Source organism: Parus major, chromosome 4A (assembly GCF_001522545.3).
Source record: "Parus major isolate Abel chromosome 4A, Parus_major1.1, whole genome shotgun sequence".
Classification (NCBI taxonomy): domain Eukaryota; kingdom Metazoa; phylum Chordata; class Aves; order Passeriformes; family Paridae; genus Parus; species Parus major.
Genome location: NC_031772.1, coordinates 7,225,258 through 7,248,498, shown reverse-complemented (window position 1 = coordinate 7,248,498; position 23,241 = coordinate 7,225,258). Strand labels below are relative to the sequence as shown.

General features: G+C 46.6%; 1 protein-coding gene across 2 annotated transcripts in view; it reads right to left on the bottom strand.

Moving 5' to 3' along the window:
- Positions 1-535: 535 nt before the first annotated feature.
- Positions 536-23,241, bottom strand: part of GPC3 (glypican 3) — a 141,812-nt gene continuing 119,106 nt past the window's right edge. For both annotated transcript variants that reach the window (XM_015626879.1, XM_015626880.3), the window contains exon 8: positions 536-1,679. In XM_015626879.1, the coding sequence (XP_015482365.1) occupies positions 1,504-1,679 (176 nt within the window). In that variant the 3' untranslated portion in view covers positions 536-1,503. The remainder of the gene's footprint in view (positions 1,680-23,241) is intronic.

Below are 23,241 nucleotides of genomic sequence, written 5' to 3'. Positions count from 1 at the left end.
AGATCTGCTCCTTTGCATCAGGAGCGGTGAACCAGGAGTTAAATCTCCATGCAGAGAAGTGGGGGAATCATCTCACCTTCTGCCACAAACCCAAAGCACTTCACACAATTCCAAGGCTTCAAATCAGAGTCAAACAGGTCAGCTCCACCACTTAGACTGGGTCAAGTTTCCACTCTCCAAACCATCTGACTGCATGGTTTGGAATTATCTACTTCCTCCTAAACATAAAGCTGCTGTAAAAGAGGCCTGATGCACACAAATATTTGAAGCATGCACGTGTGTGTGAGGGGGTGTATGCACACATACGTGCACATGCTGCAGCTCAAGATACTGCAGATATAAAAACTCTAGTAAAGGCAGATCTTAAACAGAAATATGCAACCATCTTGGCCAGAAACCAAACCAAACCCAGCCCATTCATTTAATGAGACCAAGCCAAGTCTTTCCCCGGTGTCCCTGAGCACAGTTGGTGTTTCCAGGCTGCTCACTCCGGTACAGCACAGGCTGTTGTCTCGTACACACTTCCAGGGACCACTTACAGAGCAACCAATCTTTATTTCAGAGATAGCTTACGTAAAGGAACATGCAAAGAAACACATGAGTAAGAGTCTCATCTGCCTCAGGCTCCTGTAAAACCTTTTTTTCTTTCACAGCACGACATGTTGGACAGCCACTGTTCACCCTGCAAAGCACAGTGTGTACATCCCTGCCGTCTGTCCTTTGGCTGGAGCTGTGTTTGCAGCTTTCCCGTGGGAAAGGAGGTGCTTCACTTCTGAAGAATAAAACCAGCTTGTTGCATGTGCCACCAGGATGCTGGTGGGGATCAGCCACCTGCACTGAAGGGCTTCAGGACCTGGATGGGAGGTGAGCAGCAAAATCACCTGTAATTTGCCATGATGCAAGTGGGCTTTGTGCCCAGGGGAGCACATCTCCACCACAATCCCAGTGCGTGACAGCTTCTCTTCCACACATCTTTCCTCCTGCCTGATCTCTCTCCCCTGTCTTCACATGCTCTCTGTTATGTCCTGACCAGATTCTCAGGGGTGAGACTTAAATTTGGAGTAAGTACAAAAACCGCTTGAACTACAGAAAAAATCTGTATTAATTCAACTAGGATCAGGGCTATGATATTTGCTGAGGGTATTTCATAAACCACAGGTGTTCTGTACCCCATGCATGTTTGAACAACTTAAAATGAAATATGGTCTTCACCCTAACAGCAAGGGAGACCTCAGTGTTCAAAAACTGCAAGGAAAACAATTGAATATGCACCTGCTTATATTAAACAGGATTATCTTAAAAAAGCACAGTTAGATATTTACTAGTTTGCCATGAACCAACACTTTTTTAATTTGGGTTTTATTTCTGTGAAGAGTCTTGAAAAACTGACTCAGGTCATTTGTTGTGTTTTTGGAAATGTGCATATATTTCAGAAGAGGCTCCAAATATCTTCCTCACTAAAAAAAGGCATGGAGAGACACGGAGTGATGCCACCAGCACTGCTCATGGCTGGTGGCCCAGCAGCAGCAGGAGGACCAGGGCGATGCCAGCAGCAGGACTGGGGTGGGTGGCTGCACTCCCAGGGTTGCTGCTGGGGACTGCAGCACCATCTTTGCTTTGCTGATTCAGAAGCTGCTTATTTGCAGAGATGTCATCCATATCCAGGTCATAGGCCAGCTCTGAAAGCAGAAAGAGAGAGGTGGTCAGCAACAGGTGGTGTGTGTCAACATTCTGAAACACAGCACATCCAGCCCCACCAAAAACTGGGGTTCTGGGGGTAACCCAGGCCACAGCTGAGGGCAGCTGGGTCTGGGTGCAGTCAAAGACATCACAGGCCAGATGGGCCAGAAGAGCTTAGCAAATATCTTGTCAGTCCTACATCCACCAGTCTCAGAACCCTACACCAAATCTTATGCTTGGAGAGACCAAAAACTCACAACTGTGAAGTGCTCCAGTAAGAAAACAAGAGATAAGGGATGTGCCTTACTGGAGAGCTACTCCCAAAGAAAAGCAGCTGAGCTTTGGAGGCTGTGTTTAGCAATGCAAATTGTGTCTGCTCCCCAGGCACAACAAGGATGCGTGCAGGAGTGAGGAAATCCTGGCGAGCACTAACACTTCCCCAAAACCAGAGTCAGCAGAAGGCCTTGCTCACCAAAGCCTCCTGGCTGTAGGACCTAAGGAGCTCTGCATTCCTGCAATCTTATGTAAGAGTGTGCAAAATATGCTCCTTACAGAACTGAGAACACATCCCATCCCTGGTCCGCCTCATCAAAGGAAGGAATGTGAATGGATCATGCACTCTGGGCATGCTGGTGTTGTAACATGTGGGATTCAATTCAAGAAAACATCCAGTATAAAAGTTTTGATGGTCCTGGCAGAGGAGCATGACATTAACAGAGGGAAAAGCTTGTGGCAACCCATCAATGGCTGTGAGGGACCTGCTGAGCAGTAACTCGCAGTCACCCTTGTCTTGCTGGGTCAGGGAAGAATAAAGAAGTGCAAATAGACAATGTGGAAAGACAAGACACCAGCAAATGTCAGGGCCAAGAACAAAGAGAAAACGGTGTTTCAGGATGCCATTAGCCAGATCTACCTGGGGCATTTGAACCTGACAATCACCTGGAATGGGTGGGTGCACCCATGCTTGTCTCAAGGCAGTGGGGCCCTTGCTCCCCTGCCTGTGCTGCTGCCATCTCTTTCTGGGGTCCAGGTTTCTCACCCAAATGGGAATGAATTAAACCTGTTTGTCTTATCCTCAGAGCCTGGCCTTTGGAGTTGAAGGAAACTGGTGGTTTCCATCAGAAGAGACCCTGGCTCAAGCCTTTTACAAGTCTCCTGGATCACTAGCGTGTTGGAAAGGTTCGGATCATCCCACCCCACCCCTGAGAAAGAATCCAAGAGACTGAATAAACACTCTATCTAAAAAATGCCACATCAATCCAGTGAACACCACTGCCAAGGCAAACAGGCAGTATTTCTTAATCAAAAAATACCCAAACATTGCAAAACAAAAGCAGAACGATGTTAGCGTGACAAGTGAGTCATCCCAGGCCATCAAAGGGGGTCAGAAATGGCTCAAAGGGAGCAGTTATCCATGCACACAGAGGGCCAGGTGCAAGCAAAACCCGCCTGGAAAATGAATTCTCCAGTAGGCTCCCACAAATACTGCAATTCCCCTTTTCCTGCTTTTCTTCTAAATAGGATAGGTATGCTGCTGTCCTCTGGCGCTGCACACCCACGGGAAGAGCAGGGGAAGAAAGGTGCCACCTTGAAAGGGATGTGCTGGGAGACTTTCCAAGCACAGAAAGAACAAATCCCTCTGGCATGAGGCATGCTCAGGCTTCAGGGCAGTTTGGGAGCAGCCTGCCTGCACCACCTTATTTTCCCAAGCTCATTTCTGAAAAATAAGTGAAGGGATTTGGAGTTAATAAAATCACAGCAGATTATTTCACAGTTGGTTGTTTGACACAAGACTCCTCAGCTGGCACAATGTTGGATCACAACCTGCCCTAGGGTGTTTTGGAAGGTATTTCCACATATCACAAAGGCTCCTGAAACCTAAAAGATGCTCCATGGGGTCACAGTACTATCAGGCACCCACATGCTCCCAGACCAGAGATCATGAGAGCTTTTGGGGCAGAATATTCTCTTACTGGACATCCTAGCAAAGCTAGAAAAGGAACTGAGTAACTACTCTTGCCTTCCCTTTAGAAAAGAAATTTGAAACAAAAGAGTGTTTCAGCAAGGTCCTTAACAGCACAAAGGGGTTTGACGGCCCCATTTACAGTCTCCTTCTGGGATGTAATTTATGAGATTCCAGTTCCTGCGCGGTCTCAATGCAGCAGCTGAGTCCCGTTGGAAATGTTCAGCCAGGACGTACCAAAATGAGCATTCCAAACATATTCTTTGCGTGGGAAATTTTCAAAATGCTGGGATTTCACCTCAGCTTGAGTAAAGGTAATTTTTTAAAACACGGCATTTCACCCAAATGGGGATGGTGATTCTCTCTCTTCCCTTCTGGCCAAATTAAAGAGAAGGGAACAGAAACCCTCTTGTCATCAGAGATTAGAGTGTTAATTTCCTCGCCTTGTTTAACTGCTTCAGAAGTTCAGTGCTTGGGTGTGCCGTTTGTTTTCACTGTTCCTCCCATTGTATCCTACTCCTCATTTGTGCCCAACTGTATTTTTAGGAGTGATGGATTTAGCCAAACATCTTTTATTTTGTATTAATAATGGATCTGTAACCCTTGCAAATCCCTTTCATTTAACTTCTAATGACCTTTGCTACATCAGAGGAAAGGAAAATAAAAAGTATGAGCCTCTAACAGACCTCAGCCAGCTGATCCAGGCAATAACAACATTAAAAATACACATCACAGAATCACAGAATTGGTAAGGTTGGAAGGGATCACAGTGAATCATCTGATCCAAACTCCCTGCTCAAGCAGGGCCATCCCAGAGGACATGGCACAGGATTGAGTCCAGACATTTCTTGAATATCTCCAGTGAGGGAAACTCCACACCCATTCTGGGCAACCTGCTCCAGTGCTCAGTCACTGCACAGTAAAGAAGTTCTTCCTCATATTCTTCATATGCTTCAGATGGAGCATCAGTTTCTGCCCACTGGCTCTGGTCTTACTGCTTATATTATTGATAATAAACATATTTCAGATCCAGGAATCCAAATCAGGAAATGTTCCTAACCAGGTAGTTCTTGAGAGGGCTCCATTATGATTTCCAGCTTTTGTTAGGATCCCTGCACCTCCTGCTCCCACAGCCTCCAGGAGTGAAAGAGCCTTGGCCATCAGGTCTGGAGCTGCAGGATGGCTGGTGGGGTAAGAGAAATTAACATTCTGCATACTCCATTTTGGCCACTTCCACCCTCAACTTTGCCTTCATGCTGCGAAATAACCTGAGAGAAGCTACTCCTCTGCCTCCCCTCTACCCAGCCACCTTCTGTATTAAAACATGTCCACCACTCCAGCTCTGATCACCCAATTCATTGGCATCAGTTTCTCAGCACAAAGTGGCCCTTTGGTCTGCAAAGACTTTCGGGGGAGGGCAGGAAACCAGAAAAATCTGTTTCTGTTTATAATCAGTCAGTCCAGGGGGTATTACCAACAATATGCACTAATTACAAATTCAATCTTCACTCATTTTGGTCCCTCTTGTCCTGTGGGATGCAGATCAGATAATCCCTTTAAAATAATAGTCAATCATTAGCTCTGCTTTTTTCTCCCCCTCCTCAGGCAAGCCGAGCGTGCCGTGCCGTTTCCCGGAATCCTCGCACAGCTGGTGAAAGGTCTCCAGCCGCACACAAGCCGGTCCCTCCGGAAGCATCTTTTGTAACCAAAGCCCCTCTAACACAAAGCTGCTGCGCTGTGCTCCCAGGACAGCAACAGCTTCAATGGCCTCGCAGCGTGGAGGACAAAACCCGGCGCCAGCTCCGCAACACGCGCTTTCCGCATCCACAAAATAAAGCGGCGGCATTTTCCCATGGATTAGGACTGGAATTGGGCATACTGACTCTGCACAAGCTTGTTGGGCAGGAATCATTGGAAAGCTCCTCTTGCTGAACCACACCAGCTTTGGAGACAGCTATATAATACGGCTGAACTGGGAGAAAGTTGGGTTTGAGTTGGGATAAAACGTCCCACGGCAGCTGGCACAGCAGGAGCCGGGAGGAAGGGTACTGGCATGTAGGGCTTTCCTCTGCCAAATCCAACACTGCCCACCAAAACACCCCTTCTCACCCCAAAATGAACAACACGGCCTTAAGAAAAGAGCTGCTAGCAAATGTCTGGCAAATGACCTCCAAGAGCCCTGCTGCCACAGGATGGCTCAGCTGCTGCCCAGAGCCCAGGGCCAGGGAATGTCATCTCTCAGTCAGGCATCTGGGCTGCCTGCCTGCCAAGCCTGCCCCAGCAGATGGCTCCAGCAGTGACCCAATATAGTAACAGAGCCAAAATGGATGGCCAGGCATGAAAACTGCCTCCCCCGTCACCTGATAGCTCTGCCAGCGCCTCGTGCAGCGGTGACGGGTGTGAGGAGATCCTGACACAGGCAAAACCACCAAGCCCAACGCGGTGTGTTCAGCTACAGGGCTGCTGTGGTGATGGTCCTGGCTTGCAGATGATGGAAACAGCGTGGTGTGAAGGGAATGGATCATGTTTCCAGCCAGCACAAAACACATCAAGCAGAGATGTCACAGACAGGTAGGGCAGCTTGGCAAGCTTCTGCATCTGCCAGCATCTGCCTGCATCTTTCCTTCAGGACATTTTTTTCCTAGGAAAACACATGTTATCATTGCCACTGAAAATTACAATCTCCAGTGTGCATTGCTTTGTTTAATTTTTTTTAAGCAGTGAGCATCTTCAGTGTGAGGAAGAAGTTGCCAATAGTTGCAGTAGACTGGCTGTCTCCAAAATAGGACAGGATTTCTTAAAGGGAGAGATGTTTGAGTCAAGCCCAAACTGTTGACTCATTACAAAGTGAAGTGTAAGAGCCTGTGATTCCACAGACCAGTCTGCCCGACCTTGGCTCCCAAATCTCTCCTTTACAGTACCAACCATTTCACTCTCACAGGTGTTTGCACCTGAAATGTAGAACAGTCCAATTTCATCCTAAATGTTTCCTGCTGAAAGACCAAAAGCTCTGCTCAGCTCAGCCTGCAACTGTCTGGTTTTCTCATGCAAACAGCTCATATTGCAAACACACCTCTGCCTCCCCAAGACATCACCTGAAACCATCCATTGGGTTACGTGGCACAAACAGCCACAACTGCATGGATACAGCCGAGATTCCCAACATTCTGTTTCTCCAAAACACCTTAAACTCTTCCAAACACCTAGCCAAGCATGGTTTCATCTCATCATGGAGGTTTTGCCCTCAGGCTTATTACCATTAAAATCCTGGAGCACCAACAGGTTTGCCAGTTGTCTTCTTGCACAACGAGCTGCAACAGCCCAGCCGTAGGTGTGGCCGCGCCGGTGTGTAATTAAAGCGCTGAGCCAGGGCTGGCCATGGTGCTTGTGTTGGCACAGATCACTGAGATGGATGTGCAGCATGTGCATGGTCTTGTGCCTCTGCTTTTCCACCTCCTCCACAGCAATTTAGGAGGTGCGGCTCTTGGCAATATGGATTTGGAAAATAAAAAAGAGGAAAAAATCCAGCTCAACATCACCCTGCTGCCGTCGGCAACACGGCCAAGACAGCCTGGTATGGCTCAGCAGCAAGGGGTAAAACCAACTTCCTGGGCAGAAAACCAAAGGAATCAGGTTTGGGATGGCTGATTTGCAAACCAAGACTTTTCCCCCGCTTGCCACCTCTCAGCTGTTGGTGTGCCACCGACGGCCCGTGGCCTGCAGCACGTGTTCACCACGACCCAGAGACCACAGGTACCACCACAAAACCAGGACTGACGGGGGAGGAAGTTCCCCTAGGATCAATGCTCTCAGAAGGCAGCAGTAAATTGATTTGGGGGGATCCAGGTGTGAGGAAGGTCCATCACAGTCCCACACCAGGGGTGTGTTTGGGGTACATGAGGCAATAAGCTCTGCGAGGCAGTACCCACACCCCGGCTCCCCAACCTCCAATACTAACACAGGAGTCTCTCCACACACATCTGCGAGCTTTTGATGGGGTGAAGGGACAAAACATCCTCAAAACCCAAGAGAGTGTATAGGCACAGGGGCTGCACTGTGACCCCAGTTCCAGCAAATGCTCCTTCCCCCCACCTTGGGCAGAGGCCAGTGCCAAGGAAGGGCCATCATTTATGACCTGGGCCTATGTTTACTTTGCAAATGTACTCATTATATTCTTCTTTGCTCCTTGGTTTGCTCCAGATCTACCCTGAAGAGAATCTGGCGTCTGCAATTGCATTCCTCGTTTTCCCCTTGGCAGAGCGTGAAAGAGTTTCTGAACGGCATTCGCGGAGCGGAGCCACAAAAACATGTTTAGGAAAATGCACTCATGTAATCTATTAAAAATTAACAAATCTCATTAGCATTATTAATTGGAAGTGGCAGAGTCCCTGTACTTTGCTGATGAAGCAGCATTACCCTGGTCTGATATCCAGATGTACAGTACAGAAGAAGAGCTGCTACTGAAAGGAGCTTATAAGAAAAGCACTGAAAATTAGGGAGCTAAACATGTACAGCCAAAAACATCTACATAGACAGGAGTCAAAAAACAAAAAGAGGAATATCTGGAAATAGAAGAGTATGAATAGAAGTCAAATAATTTAAGTGGCAGCAGTTCAGGACTAGTTCAAGCAATGGTCCTGCAGGTCCCTCAGTATCTCAGCCTACCCAGACATGGAATCATCTTCTTCCTGCTTGGAGACCTCCAAGATCCAAATCACAAAGAGATCCCTTCTGATCACTCTGCTGTCACCTGAGACATCTCTATACAGTCTTGATTTTGGGAAGTAAGGTTCCAAATGATAGCAGAGCAAAATTAAATGTTGCATATTCCCTCTAATGACTGAAAACAACATACTCCCATCTAACTGAAATTTTCTCCTTCACGTTTTCTTCCCCAAAAGCTCTTGGATATGACCAGGAGAGGAAGCTCTTTCTTGCTACATGCTGGCCTCCCACTCTCTAAGCTCAGGACATTCAGGGACATTCAGGCATTAGCAGGACCTGACAAAATGCAGTCCTAAGGAAAATGCAATGGTTGCTGCCTTCCAGATGTTAGCCACTAAAAGCAGCCCTCAAGGCAGAAGGGCATTTCTCAAGGCTTGATTAGAAAGCTCATGGTGATGTTGTGGCACCCAGAAGCATCTGACACCTTCCTTTGTGACTCATTGTGTGTGGAAACCAGACCTGAAGGTGCCCAGGCCACAGAGACCAGGGGTTTGCAGCATTCCTGCTTCAAGTAGACAACCCAGAATGTGCCTCTTCAGTCAGAAGGGACAAGGACTTTGTGCAATGTCTACACTCACTGAAAAATCCCTGGATATTCACCAGGCTGCAACTCATGATGCCAAGGGAAATATCTCGAGTGAGATTTCAAAACCCAAGAATTTGGGTTGTGTATGGACATTCCTGCTCAGCCCACAGTAGAACTGGCAGGTAGGCTCAGGCATGGTGATATTTCATGCTCCTCTGCTCACCCTGCCTCTGCTCCTGGAGAAACATCCTGAGTTTCTCTCTGACCCTGCCCAGGATCACTGGCATGGATGGACAGCAAACTCCCCCTGTCCATGCCAGGGGAGTGCTTGCATAGTGCAGGAGCTGAGGTGAGAGAGCTGCCAAGGGAAGGGAGCCAAGTGGCAACAGCATTGCCTGGCATTTTTCATTGTGTTAACCTGCATAAATAAATAAATAAAAATTTTTAAAATAAATAAATAAGAAAATCCTGTACCTACATTAAAACAACATTTAAGTGACTTCAGCCTATAAAAATGGGGTAATGCAAAAGGTCCTGGGAAACATCACCATACCCAACTTTTCCACTTTATATAGAAGATTTGGGTTCATAGGCTGGAACATTTTAACAGCTTCAGGACATGTTCCCTGCACTGGAAGCAGCCCCAGGAACAGTTCTCTAGTCTGAAACCAGGACCTGACTTTGCACTGCATGGCAGTGGAGAAAGACCCAAATTAAACCCAGCTGCTCACTGGGTTCCTGTAACATCTGACACAAACCCTGATTCTGATTTCTGCTCCCTGACTCCCTCCCAGGCTGAGAGCAAACCCTGACCCCAAAGCACTGGTGGAATGATGGTGCTAAAAGCTGGATCTGAATGGTGGTGGCAGTTCCAATGGGAATCCAAATGTCATCCCTGCTGAGCACCAGGACACTGTGGCTGCAGTGCTTGGGCTGTGCTGGATTTCTGCCATCACACTTATGTTTTTCTGGGGGCCAAGAGCCTCCCTGTCATGCTTGGGACCATGCTGGAGCCCAAGGAAACCACCTCGACTGCTCCCACTCCAGAAGGAGGCAGCAAGGGATGGAGGGGATTTGCCCAGGGATTCTGCCTGGCATCTCCCTGGGTCACCCACAAGAAGGTGCCAGGGACACACTGCTCATGTGGGAGAGTCCAAATTGTTCTGGGGACACCTCCACTGACCCAGCAAGCAGTGAAACAAGGAGGTGACACCTCAGTAGGGCTCCAAGGTCAAAGCCCACAAATGCCTCCTTCTCCATCCCATCTGAAGCAATCATGGCTCTCTCTTAGGAATGTCAAAATCACGGTGGAAAATCAAAATAAAAAGGCTATGTAATCCCGTTTGTAAATCCCTTCAAAATCACAAAATCCTCTCTAAAATGGATTACAGAGATTAGAGATAAGAGTTTCTTGGAAATCAAGAATTGCATTTCAGCCTCCCTCATCTCTTCACTCCCTCAGAAAAAAAGAGTCTTGTTTGTGCCTCCCACCCCACCTCACTCCTTCCCAGCCATCATCCCAGCCTTGGGGAGCAATGGCAGCTCCCTCCAGCCCCTAAAAACAGCAGAGCTGTTTCTACCTGACTTTGCCATAAGCAGTATTTTGGGGCACAATCTGCTGCATGTACCTGAGCCTGTGGACATGGTGCATCAGTGGCAGGAAAACCTGCCTGCAACAGGGAGAGGAGGGCACGGCTGCCAGGCTTCTGCAGGAGTTTTGGTCCATCCCTACTCCAAACAGGCTCCATGTGGTTGTGCAATGTGCTGCCATGGTTCTGTGAGCTGCACAACTTGCACCCAGTCCTGTGGGTGCCCAGCAGATAAACATCCTTTTAAATTCAGGGTGGTCTTCTAAAAATCACCAATGTGCCAGTGATGACAGTGCTACCAAGAAGAGAAAGGTCAAAGATGTGGGGATGATATAAAATTATTTATCAGCCAAGCCATTATTATAGTGATAGATTAAAATTATAATTTTGTTTAATATTTTGACTCAAGTGTCCACAGTCAATGGTGGTAGGACAATTTTCTGTTGGGAATTTTTATTTCATGAGAGTTTTTGTCCTTCTTATTTGGAACAACAACAACAACAACAAAAAGGGATTGCAATATTAGCATTCCCGGCAGAGCACACATTCAAGTTCCTGACCTGTTATTGCTCAAGGACTTCTGCAGCTGCAGATGCCTGTTTGGAACTACAGTTAGGTCACTTTGAATGATGCTCATAGAATAAGGATCAAAACACTCACAGCTTGATCAAAAGGACATTTTATGAACATTGCAGCCTGAGTTAAGTGCTGATGTGAATACTTAGGTTCGCCCTCATATTACCTCAGCTTGGTTCTAATAAAATTAACACCCTTTTAAATAATGCACTCAATTTTGTTTCGTGGTTTTGTGCCTTATGGCTTTGAAAACATATTCTCAAAACCTTCCCATCACACTGGGAATGTTTAGCTGTGTTGGGATCTGCAAATCAACATATTTGTACAGAGGAGTAATAAAGGTATGGACATGGAAATATGGAAAAATGATACCTTTGTATCACCTGCTCTAACCTGGATTTATCCATCAAAGGTTGGGGTTTTTTTTCTGCCCACAAAAGAGGGTAACCAGTCACACTCTTTCTTTTCCCAGGAAGAATTACCACCTGTAAATAAACTAAAAACTGAACTACAAGCACAAGCAGCATGAATTCTCTTTTGTAAAGAGACAACAGAAAAAACAAAGCAGGGGAAAATCCAATCTCTCCTCTGCATTTCACTTGCACATTAGAGGCAAAATTAACTTACCAGTCCAGGACAGGGAATGTCTTATTGGTGCAATACAGCCACTTAACTGTTCTTTAGAGATATTCATCTCAAAAGCCAGAACAGAAAGAGCATTTTCCCCCTTTTATTTATTTATCTTTTTTTTTTTTTTTTTTGTGCTAACTCACCTTAGCTGAAAAGCACATTGAGATTGTAATTATGGGAAGGCCTCATCTAGTAGATTTGTAAACTCAGCTATCAGCTTGAATTACTGGAATTAGCAAGGCTAATTTAATGTCACTGTTCAAAATAGCTCAGATTTGGAATTTCTTAATGGCCTTAGGAAAAGGAGTCTTTATGCATACTGCAATCTAGGCTTCATTCTTAGACTAAATTCCTTCTCATAGATTTTGTGAATGCCCTGTTTTGTAGCCAACACAAACTCTGTCCAGTAAAATAATGTAAGGACTCAGAATGAAAAGAGATTAGCTGTTCCCTGCTCCTGTTATTTTAAAGCAGAAATAACTTTGGCTTCTACTGATTCATAGACAAAGCTTGAAATGCAAAGCATGCTCAACTCCAGATTCAGCATGAAAAGGACCTTAAAATATTCCCAAGTGCAAGTAATGGACTTATTAGAGGGATGAAAAGAGGCACTTTTCACAGAATCCCAAGCTCTTTAGTCCTGTCATATCAATAATCTTGCTTAAGAATTTCATTCCATTTACATTTCCTTCCCTTCCAAATATCCTGCCTGACTCCTATGAAATACAACATTTACGCTTTTAAAGTGTTAATTTATTTCTGTTAATGCTCGGTGTTGTAAAATGTCTGTGGATCACCCAGAGCGTGAGTGATGGTGTCACGAGGGGGTGGGACAGGGAGCAATTCTGTGCAGTTATACACCTGAAAATTGATAAATGAGGAGGGAATTTCAAAGACTTGGTTAAAAGCATCTTCTCTAAATAATGGCAGCTGATTGTGCTGGAACTCCACATACCTGCAATCTGTTGCACTCTCCTTTATGTTCATGTTTAACACCCACAAAAACAATGCTGATAGTAAGGGAAAAAAAAAAAAAAAGCTTTATAGATATCAGGAAGGAAATTTTCCTAGCTCTCCTAAGATGCCAAAATATATCAATTTTTAACCCAGTTTTCCTAGACTTTGAAAGATGGTTTACTCTAAAGCCAGCACGAAGCAACTAGTGACAGTTTTCCCTCTTTGTTCAAAGAAATTGCTGAAAAACAAAGGGAATTCAGGAACAAATCACAGAAGTCTGTGTGGGCATAGCAGGAGACAGAGATATCCCCTTTATAAGGAGTGAGGGGACTTTTTTCCCCATTTGGCTCCTGCCCCCAGGACAATTTGCACAGACTGGGGACTGTCAGCATGGAGGGGAAACAAGATGTTTTAGGCTACATCTGCCCTCCACAAGCACCAGGGGACCAAAAGACCCCCAAACACTGACAGGATGAGGACACTGAGATGGCCATGCCTGGCCAGTGATGATTGCCATAGACCAAACCAGATTTCACACTGCCCAAGAGACCCAAGGCTCTCAAAGCACACCACAGGCATTAATTACACCACCCACTTTGAAGAAATTAATTAAGCACTGAAACCTTCTGGTCCCTGAGAGCCAATCACAAGCCTCCATTCGCTAATGGCTAAAACCGAGGTTGTGATGAGGTTTCAGGAACACTGATGGGAGAGCTGAGAAAAGCATCTCTGAGAGCCCTGAGCCACCCTGGAGCGGCAGAATCCTCCCCCTAGGATACTTCTAATTCCTCTGGACACGTCCCAGCAAGTCCCCCTGAGAAGCAGCCATTCCAGGCTGGGCTCTGAATCACTCTTTATGGCAAGGCATGGAAAGCTGAGACACCAGGGAGCGGGAGGGCGAGGGGCAGCCCCATCCCACCCACCCTTCAGGGCATCCCCTCAGTCCCTGCTTCTGAGGATTCCTCACAAGTCCCTGACATTAGCAGTCATTTTTTTCCTAACAATGGACTGGACATTATGAGACATCCACGTGCCAAGAAGCAACAGGAGCTCCTCACAGCATCCTTGTTGCTTCCTTGTGTGCTGCTGGCTGCTGTGTGACCCGTTCCTGGGTGGGACATCCTCCAGCCCCATCCTCCCAGCTTCTCTCTTGGAGTCTGAAACACAGAGTGTGTGCCCTTATTTCTGATATCTGCTCTGAGATCCAGGAGAACACTGAATTTCATATAACATGAAATTTATGGGCACGTTTTCATGGTGATACATGAGAACAACTGTTAAAGTTAGATAGAAAAGCTGAAAGTGTGAGTGTGTAAATTAGAGATTTTTCTTAAGTCACTGGGTGAAAAAGTTAGTTTAGAGTTTAAGCCAGTTTAGAAAGCAGAAGACAAGATGGAGGGTTTAGAATGTTGTTTCTTTTCCTTCTTTCTTCTTCATGCTCTTCTTCTAGAGGTTTTTGGGTAATAGGTGATTGGATAGAAAATGCCACAGTGCAGCACACAGGTGATGGGTCATTGGGACATTAAGAAAAATCATACACGTGTTTATTGTAAATTAGATAAGAATAAGTATAAAGATAAAAGAACTGCGTAGTTCAGGGCCATTTTGTGCCATCAGAGCCAAAATGAGCCAGGCTGTGGTGAATTAAACTTGTGCAGAAAGTCTGGAGAGACCTGCCAGGTTTTGTGATAACATCCTAATAAACATGAGAAACAAGATCCTAACAGGCTTTGGAGCTTTTGTCCTGACCCAGAGAACTGAAATAAGCGGGACTCCCCATCAGGGAATATCCCCAAGGAGCTGAGCTCAGAGAAGCAGAGAAATCCAGGAGTGAAGAGAAGTGCAGAAGAGACACAGCAGAATCAAGACAGAGAAAAATTAAAAACAGAATTAAAGAAGTTATACTTCTCCAGCTGAAAGAGCCATGCCCAGCAGACCCATGCCCAGCAGATCCATGGGCAAGCACCCCAACATGCAGGGGATGCTCCAGAAACCACCCTCACTGCAGCAATTGCTGAGCTGGTATCCTCCACTAGAATAAATCCACACATACGACATGACCGTGGTCACTCCTGCAATGCTTTAGTAAAGAAACAAAACCCTCTCTTGCCTCCTGACTCCCCTGCTTTGCTCCATTCAGGCTTGCTGGATGCCTGGATGTCTCTCCAGCTGCTTGGATGTCTCTGTGTCCTCTCAGAAGCTGGAAGAGCCATTTACCCAGGGCAATGGATTTAGAGCAGCAGCCTGCCAATCCACAGGCATCTGCTGTCACTGTTGCTTCTGCAACAAATGCCAGGATAAAATAGGTGATAAATGCATTAAAAAAATGTAATACCTGTGCTGCAGAAAGCTGGAAGGCAAAAGGGGGATTGCCAGCCCCTGCAGCTAACAAAATGTGGCGGCTGTGCTGGGGTTTGGGCCTGGGAAAGCCATTAAGACCACATGGGGTGTCAAATTGTAACAGGAGTGCTGGGCTTGCAGGGCAAGCAGGAGCTGGGCAGGAAGCAAATTCAGAGAGACCAGACACAACAGGAGTTTCTCAGAGCACACTGAGTCCCAAAAACTGCGAGGAGCAGGTGAACAGGCACACCTGAGCTGCAGGTCCAGCAGAGGCAGAATCCCCCTGTGCATCCCATCCTGCTGTGGGGAGATGCTCAGAGAGGGATCCCTCAGGGCAGGGCTTGCTCTAGGGGCTGTTAGCTCTGCTTTAGGGTTAGTGCCATCCTGCAGCCATCCAGGCCAATCATCCAGGTTTCAGTGGGATGGAGGGGATTTAGGAGCCTCCAGGCAATCCCATACAGTGCTCCCAGTTACCCTGTATCCTACATAACAGGAGCATTTTTATAGACAAGCTTCTGCTCCTTAATGTATCCAACCAGTCAGGGTAAAGCTTAGTTACTAGCAACCAAAATCAGGCTCTAACCTCTTGATTTCTAACCCAAGCACAGCAGTAATCTTTGTTCAGTGTCTAGCAATATTGCCTTCCTATGTCCTTATTTTGGGATTTTTTTGGGGGGTACACAGAAACATTTTTCTTTTCTCCACATTTTCTAATGAGTTCTGGCGGTAGGAAGTTGTTTGTAAATCACACAGGTATTTGTTTTACTGGAAACATCTGCTTTAACACATTTGTCTTTTAAAAAAAGGCCAATTTTTTTTTTTTAAACAAAGGTATTAAGCTGCAATGTAAATTGGGCACATCTGTTTATGAGTCACTGCAATAGCACTGCCTCTAGTGCACCAGATCACATGCATCTCCAGGGGCCTGATCCAGCAAATTAGAAACTCACATTTTACTCTGCTCCCTTTTCCATCACTCCTCTTCTGAGAGCATTTCTGCCTGATTTAATAAATTAAGGCCACTAAATAAGAGAGACCTATTTAGTGTCTACTAATAATATCAGGTGTCTGGCCCAGCAGACACTTAAGTATCAGCAAGAGACTTAAGCTGGTGCTGAAGCTCCCAGGCACCTGAGGGCCGGGTTCTGTGGAATTATTTACAGCTGGGAACTCCAGGTTGCACCAGACCCACTCTGCCCACGGTGCTGCACCACCTCTGCTGCCTTCAGCTGCTCAGGACTACCATAAAGAACATTTAGAGAAGCCAAATAGAGGGAAAGACATCAGCTGAATCTCACCAGCTGGAATTTATTCACTGGAAGCAAGAAGGTCAGCAGACCTGGGGGACTGGTCTGAGGCCCAGGAAAAACCATTTGGCTACAGTGACTGCAGGCTGGAGAGCATCCCTGATGATTCTGGGGTAAATAAAGCCAAGGTGGGAAGAGGGAAATCCAAACCAGCAAGGAGATGCCTGGAGAAGGCAGATTCAGGACCTCCATCCCCACAAGAGCTGCCAGACTCCAGCTGTCCAGGGCAAAGCTTTCTGACTGTCACCAAAGCCCACACCTAAATAAAGCCACGAGGGTCAGGAAGGGACATGGAAGGTGAGGGAGGGTGCATCAGATTCCCTGAGAACAGGAGCACAAGGGAGGAGCTTTGCTTGTACAGGGAAGGGGAGAGGACAGCGTTTTGGGTATTAACACATTCTTTCACATTCTCTGCACATGTTTCAGCAGTAATTTATGTGGACAAGAGAAGAGATACTGCAGGCTGTGTTCTGTGATGACTTTGGGGAGCACACAACCTTTTTTTTTTTTCCTTTACTTTTCACTGGAATGATCTACAGAGAAGCAGAAGAGGACAAGCAAACATACCAAAGCTGCAGAGCAGCCGGCAGAGAGTTATCAAGGAGACAGAGGATATTACTCAGATTCTGATAATAACCACCGGCTCCCACCTGCCAACTGCAGGCTGTCTGACACAAAAAACTCCAAAAACAGGCTGGAGCAGATGTCTGCCTCCCCATGCAGGAAGTGTCTCCAGTATCCATGAGACACAAGCAAAATAGCTTAGAGTCCAGCAACTTTACAGAGACTGGAGATAACTGAATTCAAACAGGAAGGAGGGAGAAAAAAACAAAACAGTAAAGCAAAAGGATATGTCTCACACTGCAGTTGTAATTTACATTTTAGAAATCCTGCTGGGACTCCTGCACTGGACTGAGGCAGTGACAGATGCCCTGGCAATCTGTCCAGCTGCCAAACCTGATGCTCAGCAGCCAGCAGTACCTGCCACTGCAACACATCCATCCCCACTCATCACAGAGCCACCAAGGGATGCAGCAGCACTGTGGGCACTCAGTGCTGCACAGGGTCCCTCAGCACCCAGCAGAGTCAGCCCCAGGGCACCAGCTCCCACCCACCTGCAGGTGGGACACACAGAAAGGGCACTCTGAGCAAGGAAGGAGTGGGAAAGGGAAGGTGCTGCTGGGTTTGCATTCAAGCTCTGTGCTGGGCACAGGAGGGAAAGGCAGAGCATCATCCCAGGTCCCATGGGAAGCGAAGAACAAATGAAAAGCATGAACAGACAGCAAGATGTCACTGAGAGCCCCAAACACCATTGAAGACACTTTCTGAAACAACAGAAGCTGGTCAGCATGCCAGGTTTCCATTCCCATAAAAGAGGGGGAATGTGCTACTTCTCCAAAGCAGAACAAAAACAAAACGTGTCCAAATTTTTTGTTGTTTAAATAAAAAAAATTTAGAAGACAAGTTGACATACCACTCCAACGAAGTCCAATAAATTCATTTTTATTTTTTTCCCTGTGGTATAATTAAAAACATAATTTTAAGCAGACTTTTAGACAAGAAGCTGCTGTAGAGTGAAAGCAGACAGCATTACCTTGTGCTTCAGGCTGCTGCTGCTTCACTTCCCTGCTGCAAGAGCAGAGAAAGATGTTTCCATTTATTCTGAAACAAGAAAATCCCATCCAAAACTCCAGCATGCTTCACTGCCTCCCAGTTCCAGCAGAGGCAGTTTGCAACACAAAGTCTCCCATCAGAAAGTTTCTGGCTTGCCCTAAGAGCAACGAGAGGGGAGATGAAATTTTGAACCCAGGGCACTTTTACCCCAAGAAAGATGTCCCAGAGACCCAGAAAAGCTGGCAAAGTCAGCAGACTCCAGAACCACTTGATTGCCTGAAATTTGTTCCTGTGGAAGAAACCCATCTGGGCCCTCCTTGGAGCTGTGAGAGCCCCAGGGCAGGGAGAAGGCAGAGCACAGAACGTGTCAGCCACCGCGTGGGAAGGAGGACATCCCTCCCCTAGCTCACAGCTCATCCATCCCAGCTCCAGGGGTCAGGGATCTGCTGGAGATACACCTGGGAATCAGGGGAGCCTGTGCTCAGGCAAACACACCTGGTTCAGTTCATGTTACTGTGGTGTCAGCCCCAGCAGATGTGTGTGCACAGCTCAGGGCTAATGCACAACAGCCGAGGAGAGCTCCTGCCTGACAGATGATGGATGCCCTGTTTCTGGAGCACACCGAGCAGTGTTGACTCAGTAATTGATCCTGTCCTGGTAATGCACCGACTGATGAGTGATTTGCAGGCCAGACCCAAATTCATACTATTTTCACTTGCAGAGTGAGGGGTGAGAAGACAGAAAGAAATGAGGATTAAAACACCAGGATCCTAGGAGGTTTCTTTGGAGAAGCATCCTTCTTCCCCTTTCCAACACCTTTCTGGCCTGGACTAAAAAAAGAGGCTGCTTTCTGGGCAGGTTTGTGTTTCTTTCTTCTGGAGACCAACAGCAACCAGCAACAGGCTCTGTGGTCAGGTCTGTGCACAAGTCTAGCATGGGCTGCCCACTAATTTTGAAAACCTCATCCCAAGTAATGCCTCTTCATCCAGATCCCAGCATCTTCCAGATATTTATCTCAGAGCTTCATTTAAGCAGGCTTGGTTATTTCACAGATGCATACATTTATATTTATGGAAAGACGTAAAAACTGATTTTCAAAATGCAGCGCTGCCGTCTGCAGCGTGTAGGGACCTGTTGGATCCCAGGTCCATGCAGACTCACTCAACCACATCTAAGTAAACAACAGCTCCCCAGAGCCCCTGGTTGCTGCCACAGTGCCATGCTGCTCGTGCTGCCAGGTCATTGCCACAATAACCACCTGCACAAAAACAAATGCATTTGTTCAAATTTGAAGAGGGGAACCAAGAGGTCAGGCTTTTTAAGGCAGCCTGGAGAATTTGAGCATTCCCTATCTTCTTCCCCATAGGGTTCAAAATGTGCTCTGAAAGTTGTACCTGGAATGTTTCCAGTGAGTGAGGGTTTCCATGATCCACCTGGCACATCATCTGTTCTCCTGGACATCTCCAGGGCAAGAGGATGGACATGACTGCAGCAGCCACAGCTGAGAGTCCAGGGCCTCCTCCTGTGCACTTCCAATGAGACAGGGCCCCCTGGCCCAGCATTCCTTGTGTTCAATTCATAGCTGTATTTCCCCAAGACACTTTTTGGGCAGACTTGTTTTACAGTCCTTGATGGACCCTGGTCCTGGGAACTCATCTTCTTTTGTCACTGAAAGGGACCTTAAAGATCATCTTGTCCCACCACGCTTGCCATGGCCAGGGACCTTCCACTAGAGCAGGTTGCTCAGACTCCATCCAAGCTGGCCCTGAGCACATTTTCTGGGAACAGGAGCTGCAGCAGGCACGGGGGATGGCCCAGCCCTGTGCCCACAGCACATGCTGAGATGTTTGCCAGCTGAGTGCTGGCACACTGACACAAGTGCTGGGCACACACATCAGCCAGGACAGCTGGGACACACTCCAGGGCCAGAGCTCTCTCCCAGCAAAGCTGAGCAGGGCTGTGCCCAGCAGCCTCATTTATTACATCCCCATAATCTCTCTTATCAGCTTACCTGCAGTAAGGCATTAGTAAAAGCCAAACCACTCATGAAAGGGGCACCCTCTCCTATGTGAAAAGTCAATCAACATGTTATATTGTTATCAGGCTCGAAGACAAACCTCTCTTTGTACAACAAAATGTGCAGATACGGTGCCCTGACTATCAGTGTAAGGTTATCTTGTCAGGCCTTTAGCAAGTAGCACCTGATCTGCTTCTGTCTGAAATATATCTTTATTGTTGTCCCTTAAAAAGAAAACCACTTAAATTATTTTGCCTTTCCACAAGGAAAAACAGAAAAAAAACAAACCAAACCAAACAAAAAAACCAAAAACAACAAACAACAACAACCCACCAACCAAAAAGCAAGACTGTATCCAAGTCAGGAATTGTGTTTCCCAACTTCATCAGAATTCATGTGTTTTCAGCCACAAAAAACAGATTCATCGTCCTTTAAAGATAAATATGGCCATCACTATTGCAACTGGGCACATTTTTGCATACTTGAAATTGTTTTGAGGCGCTCAGTCATGTAAGATGCTGCACTCAGTAACAATTTAAAGAAACATTAGTTCCCAAATTACACTGTTGAAAAGTATCTCCTGAGACACCCTGGCACAGTACAAACTGTTATTGAAACTTGCAGCCTAACTAGAGGGTGAGCCTTTTGCCAGCAGACTGGCATTATAAACATCTGGGAGTGATGAGCAGTCACAGATTCCCAAAGACCTTGGCACACTTTTATGTGTTACAGCAGAAGAACCATCTCATCTGACCTTTAGTGTGTTTCCAGCCCTTCAGCCCCAGCCAGTCACCCCACACTGAGCCCACAGACCACCTTCATCTGCCAAAAGAAGGATTTAAACCAATGCCTGCTCACACTGGGAATGTGATGCACCATGTGATCTATGAATATCCCCTCCTCTGATTCAGCTTTTTAAAAAATGGTACATCATTCCTTGCTTTGGGTCAAGAGGCAGAGGAGGTCCTAAAAATACCAGATGCAAATTGCTCAGATGGACTCGGATCTTTAAGCACAACTGAAAAAGTTAAAAAAAAAAATTTTAAAAATGAAGCAAAATTGAAACAAACCAAAAATATAGAACCATGGGACTACTATGTCCAGTGGATTTATTTGCTGATTCCATAGATGATTTTTGCATATATGTAGCTTTACTCAAAGTACAGATTCTGATAGATGAATTTGTAATTCTTCAGTTATGGAATTATTGTTTCTTTGGAGGAACTCAGGGCCCAGAGGTGACATGAACCCCTCAAAATGTACACCCTGTGCACAGTGTGAGGCATGCAAGAGTCACAGCAGCACAGCCAGCTGAAGGATGCTATGAACAAGTCCTTCTCCAAACACCACCAATAATTTTCCCAGTGTCAATAAAAAAAATCATTTTTTGCTGACGTCAAAAGTAAATTAATGAACTTGCCACTCAATTAGAGGGGTCAGTAAACTGCTACATGTGACTCCCTCTCCATCTTTTAGCTTTTAGACGATGATGAAGAATTCTTGACTTTCAACCAGATCTTCATTAAAAGAAAAACTCAATAAACACAAATATTTGAAGGAGAAAAGCATTAATCAGGCTATTGCGCTGTTTTAGTCGGTACAATTCCAGCTCTTCCATCAGAATAATCTAGCTGACATTTGGCCTTGTCATTTTTTCACCCTGGGACAGGATGAATGTCTTGTAAAACAGCATGTTTCTGCTATCCTTGCTTCAGTCAAGCATTCAACAGCACTCTCTTTGGAGGGGAAAAAAAAGAAAAAGTAGGGGGGGAAAGAAAAAAAAGAAGTAAGTTTCTGCTACTAAAATGAGAGTTGGAAGCCCTAAAGCTTTTAGCAGATAGAAAAGCTCATGGGAAGGATGCTGTGTCAATCCAGCCCAGCTCACCCAGGGCCTGAGCCAAGGACAGGCCAGCCCTGCTGAAGGCTGAGCAGAGCTGTGCACAGTAAATATTGGTACTGCACACATGATATTTGTCAGCAGGACCATCCAAGCGTGCAGGCTGCTCATCAGGATGGGACAACAGCCACGTGGCCCTGCACTGTCAGCAAAACCCCCACAGATGGGGATATCTGCCACCTGTGGAAGGAGTGTTTTGGAAGTCACTGGGGTATTGGAGAATGCATGTCTCAGCAGAGGGATGAGCAGCCCCAGACAGAGCAGTAAATGGAGCAGAGCAGCAGCAGCAGATGCAGGTGCTGGGATAGGGGCAGAGCAGTGATCACTGTGATAAAGGATGGGAATACATGCTCTTGTAAATATTTTAACTAGTGTTGGTCTGTCTCCCAGCACACACGTCAGTGAGCCGCGGCAGACTCCGATTGTTATTCCCAGCTTGGGAGCATCCCCCTTTCCAGCACACATCCTCATTTCTAAGGAACTTTCCCCAGGGAAATGAGCAGCAGAAACCAGGAGGGCAGTGCCCAAACTGACCTTGTCTGGCCTCCATCTCTGCCATTCACAGCCACCACCCTGACAGGGTGACCCACCCCTGGTACATGTTTGAGCCCCAAAATGAGCAGCCTCAGGGAGGGAGCTTGGACTGATGGCACTCTCCTGAAAAAAACCCAGGACAAGACAGGGTGAGGGGAGGAAGGTCACCAAAGGCTGAGCTGTAGGAACATTGCAGCATTGAGACCTCTAAGACATGGAATGCTTTTCTGGCCACTGGGAGCTGTTTAAAAGCAGAACAGGATGGAAGCTGCAACTCACAGGGTTCCAGAGCAGCTTCCAAAAACACTCAAAAAGCAAGACAGAAAACAGAGGGGTCCCACTCTGTGCCCACACAGGGCATGGCCACCACACAAACACAGAGACCTCCCCTGCCCTGTGAGGTGCATTCCAAATTCCCATTTGGAAGCAACTGTGCCTTTGTAACATGGAAAAAGGGGCTACCAACAAACAGCCTTTCCACCTGGGAAAACACCCCACTTGGCCAGCTCAGAGGCAATAGTCAAGCCTCCAATTTGATGATGAAAGCACTCAGAAAAAACCCTGCCAAGAGGATAAATCAGTGGCAAAGCAAGCTAGAACTTTTTTAAGTTACAGATCTGGGTAAGTCAAGGGGGAGACCATGCTGATTCTTCAAAAAGCACCTAGGTATGGCACAAATTGCTGGAAACCCACAAAGGGTCTGGCAGCAAATGGGCAGGGTGCAGGAAAACCTGGGGCTTCCTTGATGGCTTAAACTACAAACTCCCTCTCCCCCTTAGAAATAGCCAAGGGACAGCTGAGAGCAAAACTAACTGCAGGTTATTGCAGCAGGAGCAGCCAGGCAGGGGAGCTGTTTTACACACACAGACTTCCAGAGCCATCTTTA